The 5,218-nt window shown below is 39.2% G+C and overlaps 1 protein-coding gene across 1 annotated transcript; it reads right to left on the bottom strand.

The window, feature by feature from the left end:
- Nucleotides 1-3,467: 3,467 nt before the first annotated feature.
- Nucleotides 3,468-4,399, bottom strand: LOC132674443 (olfactory receptor 51B4-like). The gene is given in 2 exon segments (XM_060627062.3): nt 3,468-4,153; nt 4,156-4,399. Coding segments are annotated over 2 exon segments (930 nt in total).
- Between the last annotated feature and the right edge of the window lie 819 nt (nt 4,400-5,218).

The following is a 5,218-nucleotide window of genomic DNA, read 5'->3' as shown; positions in this document are numbered from 1 at the left end:
TATTATCTTCTTTGTATTCCTTGCAGCATCCCAGTTCTACATCTAAGCTCTCAAGCCACTTTAGAAAAAATACCTGCATCTCCCACTTATAGTTATAGAGTTGAATCTTAATCTTAAATGTAGTACCTATTATTATCCCTACTATAACTCATTTTGCCAGTTTCGTTCCCTGGCCCATCTGCTAACAATACTTTTTGGATCCAGCTGTTCAGTAGTGATAGTATTTGATAATGATGCTAAGAGGATTGAGTGAACTATCAGAGGAGGGAGGGCCAATGAATGAAGGAAGGGGAATCAGCGAGAAGTCAGATAAAGGGACTGGTTGGGGAAGATGTCTCATGAGGGAACACTCACAACATGGACAGAGAATAAATAGAGAAAGGAGAATGACAGACATAATATGGAGATACCAAGGCATATGTGATTTCTATAGGTGCATGAGTAAGGGAGATGGCAAGATAGGGAGATCTGGCATTTAATCTTTAGATGTGATAGAGTTTTATGTGAGCAAAATGTCTTAGGAATGGACATGAGAAAGGATGGTCAGAGTGGAACATAACTGGAGGCTAATACCAACAACTGAAAATTATTAGGAAATGCCAGGAGAAGAGCATCCAAGTAATGGAATATCCATATGAGAGCCACTACTCAACGGTTAAAGAAAAATGAACTGTTGATAACCACAACTTACATGAATCTCAAAGGCATTATGCTAAGTGAAAGAAACTAATCTCAAAAAGTTATACACACACTGTATGACTTCTGTTACATGACACTCTTGAAAAGACAAAACAGTGGTGATAGGAAACAGATTAGTGATTCTGGGTGGGATGTATAACTCTACAAGGTAGTGTGAGAAAGTGACTTTTGGGGTGTTCACAGTTTTGCATCCTCAACAGCTCAATTTTTCAGTCTGCTAATTAAGACACCAAAAGAAAAACAGGTCCAATAATACCTGTGTTTTAAAAATGGAGCAAATAAGACTGAAGTGAGGCCTGGAGAGAATCACGTGGCTACAGAGTGTGTCTAGAGACCTCCCCCTTCCACCCTCCCACACCTGTGTGCAGGGTCATGCCTGTGCCCACAAACCACCCATGAAGGAAGGGGAAAAGGACAAGACCCAGAAAAAGGAGATTTTAGAGGTTTAGTACAATGCTTGAAGATATCAGAGTGAAAAAATATTTTTCAGATTTCAGGCAAGAAAAAAGAGGTAAAGAAAGAAAACTACATCTTCATTACTATGTTAAATTAAGTGTCTAAAACCCTCACCTTTTATTCGTGAATCGAAATTGTTAAATAAGTGTTGAATTCTGTGTCCCTAAAGAGGATGTTTGAAAGCTGTGTGTTGCTTAGATTGCTTTGTCCCTTCATGAATATGCCACAAATTGATTCATGTAAAGCTCTTAGAATAACCCCTGAAACAGGGTATTTGCTGTGACTGACACACTGACGTCTGCAGTAGATTAAATACAGCAGCCCCAGCCACACCATGCAAATAAGACTGTTTATCGTTTTCTGAAGAGCTGCATTAAGAGTTTTGGAGGTTTACAAAAGGGCAGGCAGTCATCCTCAGGAAGCTCACAAGCCGATGGGGAAACAGAATTACTGCCCTTGCTGAATACTGAATGTCACCCCAATATTCTTTCAATAAATTCCCCTTAGTAACTTAAGAGAGTTGGGGTCTATTTCTGTAACTTGCAATTTTTGTTGCTTATAAAGAATTATAAACAGTACAGTAAGTGTAATGGTATTTTTCACATTGGATATCCTCTGGTTCTTCATTACTAAAAAATGCATCTCCAGATATACTGCATTTACGAAAAAGATGAGGAAAGTCTGAGTGGAGGCAATTGATACAGGCTTCTTCTAGTGAAAATGGCAGATGAGGTTTTTCCATGTTGAATGAAGTTCCTGGAATATTCTTAGAGTGCTTACTCCTCTCCCTGGATATGGCATCAGTATAGAAAGTTTCTTAGGTGAGGCAGACAGAATCTAGACTGCACTGATTATTTCCTAGGTTCCTGGTACATAAAGTTTAAATAAGAAAATAGTGTGTTGGGAGGAGATCCAACTAGAAGAACCAACTTAAGAAAACCCAGAAGCCTTCAGAATGTATAAATATTTAGGTCACAAGTATTATTATTATTATTTTAATCTTTGTAATGTTTATTTATTTTTGAAAAAGAGAGAGACAGAGACAGAGCGCAAGTGAGGGAGGGGCAGAGAGAAAGAGGGAGACATAGAATCCAAAGCAGGCTCCGGGCTCTGAGCTGTTAGCACAGAGCTGATGTGGGGCTCGAACTCACAAGCCATGAGATCACGACCTGATCCCAAGTCGGACGCTCAACCCACTGAGCCACCCAGGCACCCCTAGGTCACAAGCATTATTACCTATAACATAAACTACAGACAGTACATGATGGCTCACCAAAATGAACAGCATAAAACCTTACAAGATTTTGAGAAATTGAAAGAAAAAACTTCTCCATCAGTGCTACCATTACTTTTGCCAGGCTTTCAGACTTGATTATCAACAGGAAAAGTTCATGAAGTGAAAAAGCCCTGAGTTCTTTTAAGCAAAGGGAGATGGAAACAGGAGATTCTTAAATCTATACTCAATTTTTATAGAAGAAGAATATTAGTAAGTAAAGGATAAAGCCAAAAAGAAAAAAAAATAGTATGTTGGTGTTCAGCAGCCATGGGCAGAGAACACGGGGTGCTAGGGGATCTGGCTTCAGCTGGCTGATAGGATATTGGTTGTGATTAGACTTTTAATCTGTATCAGTTTCCATTCAATAATAAAATCCCCTGATATACTGAAGGAAACTGAGGGTTCAGGGGAAGCTTTCTAGAGTTCTGTACATTTGCTAGTTTTCCTTACCAAGATGTGTTTACTTTCAGAGCAACATGATTTCCAACAGAGTTAGATTCAAAACACAGAAATGGGGAAATGATATGTCACTCTAATTATCCTTTACATAACACACACAATGTACTATCAGCTGCACGTCTTCATTCGGATGAACTGTCTTTGATCCAGGATGTTTTTCCCCTCATCTGACATTTTCTGAAGTACTACTTATTCTCCCTTCACTTACAGGATCTGGAATGCCTCATCTCACCTGTTTCCTATAGCCCTTTCCCCCCCAAATTACCAGAATTTTCTCTTCAATATATATTATATCTTCTAATAAAATATTCTATACATTCTATTCCAATATACATTCTAATACATATATTATATATATTCCAATAAAACATTCTATACATATTCTAGTCTAAAATATATATTCTAATACAGGTGAGATATTAGAATATATATCTACTCAAGTCAACTTGTAGTTTTATATGATAAGTAAAATCTCATCTAACTCTGAAAAAAAGAGATGGAGTATAAAATCAAACTTCTCTTCCAATAATGGGAGATGAAAAAAATCCCAGAGATCTCAAGATTCTGAAATACAAGCTCAAGCCCTTCTGTGCACAGAAAATAGGCGAATGATACTTCTCTGAATTTGCTTGGTCTTGATGCTATATATAATGGGGTTCATGAATGGAGGAAAGAGAAAGTAGACATAGCTCATGGTAATGTGGATCACACATGGTGCATGTTTCCCAAACCTGTGGATGAAGGTCAGGCCAATCACAGTAATATAAAAGACCAGAACACAGCTAATATGGGAGACACAGGTGTTAAGGGCCTTAGCTCGCTCTTCTCCAGAGGCGATGCCCATAACTGTCTTCAAGATTAAAATACAAGAGAAGAGAATAATCTGAGCATCTAGGAAGAAAGTCAAAGCAACCAGAATAACTGGATATACATGATTAAATGTAATATCAGCACAAGCGAGTTTCATGACATCTTGGTGGAGGCAAAGGGCATGGGAAAGAACATGGGAACGGCAATATGGGAACCAATAGAGTGACACAATTGGGGGCACAATGGACACAAAGTCCCTCGTTGGTACTCCCAGTCCTATTTTCATCACCTGGGAATTGGTAAGAATGGAGTTACACCTCAGAGGGGTGCGGATGGCAATGAATCGGTCATAGGCCATGGCAAGCAAGACACCTGATTCCACAATGGACAGGGTGTGAATGAAGTAGGACTGAGTGAAACAGTCACCCTGGGAAATTTCCCTCTGGAAAATTGGACACCCAGGACTGTGGGCACTGTGGTTAGTGTCATCCCAAGGTCTGTACCTGCCAGCATAGCTAGGAAGTAGTACGTGGGCTCATGAAGACTGGAGTCATTCCAAATGAGAAAGAGAAGTGTGCCATTGACCAAAAGGATGGAGAGGTAGATGATAAAGAAGGGAATAGAGAACCAGTGCTGAATTGCCTCTGAGCCCAGGAAGCCAGTCAGCAAGAAGGGAGCAGCACTGTTGTTGGACCACATGGTAGGGTTTTCAAGTGAAGAACCTTCTCAGGAGTTATGACCTCTAAAAAGGCAGTATTCTTTCTTTCTCTCCATCTTTCTGTAGCACAACATCAGGCCATTTTTCACCTCAAACCTTACAAGTTTTTGTGGATTTTCTCAGCCTTAATTAATTCACAAGACCTTTGCCTAGAACAAGAAATAACAATAATGCTGATCGTATTAAGAACATTAACAATTTACTCTTCAGAATCCAATTTGTATTCCTTGCATTACACTTTTTACTCTGAGTCCCCCAGATCATTCCTTTGGGCTCTATTTTTCTTCTCTTTGTTTTTTCATTCCTCCTTATATTTCTTTAATGTAGACCCTTTATGTATTTATTTCCAGTTTGGGCCAGTTCAGATTTTTTTCTCTTGAAACCAACTATCTGTTTGGCTCACTGATTAATCACTGAGAAAAATAGTTAATCAATGGAAATGAGTCTATTGCCATGAAATGTTTGGGAAACATGGTCATCAATATCACCATCTCAAATGGACTGTGAACAAGATGACTCATGTAGGGGTCTAGAGAATCTGACCAAGTAGGCCCAAGTGGTAAACTCAGCCTAGAAGAGCGGAATTACTCAGCGGATGGCACTCAGGAAATTTTCAGTGCTGCCAAGGATCTGATGCCTGCAACACCAGGGACAAACTTTAAAATAGGAAGAGACAGGAGCTGAGAATTCCCAAAGGAAGTGATAAGACAGGGTCCTGGAACAAAGGCCTCTTCAGAAACCAGAATCCTAATACTTTTACTGAGCCACAGATTAAAATTAAAAGAAAAAAAAGCATGAGT

This window comes from Panthera onca, chromosome D1 (assembly GCF_046562875.1).
Source record: "Panthera onca isolate mPanOnc1 chromosome D1, mPanOnc1 haplotype 2, whole genome shotgun sequence".
Taxonomy (NCBI): Eukaryota; Metazoa; Chordata; class Mammalia; order Carnivora; family Felidae; genus Panthera; species Panthera onca.
Note: the sequence above shows the minus strand (reverse complement) of the source record. Positions and strands in the feature narration are given on the sequence as shown.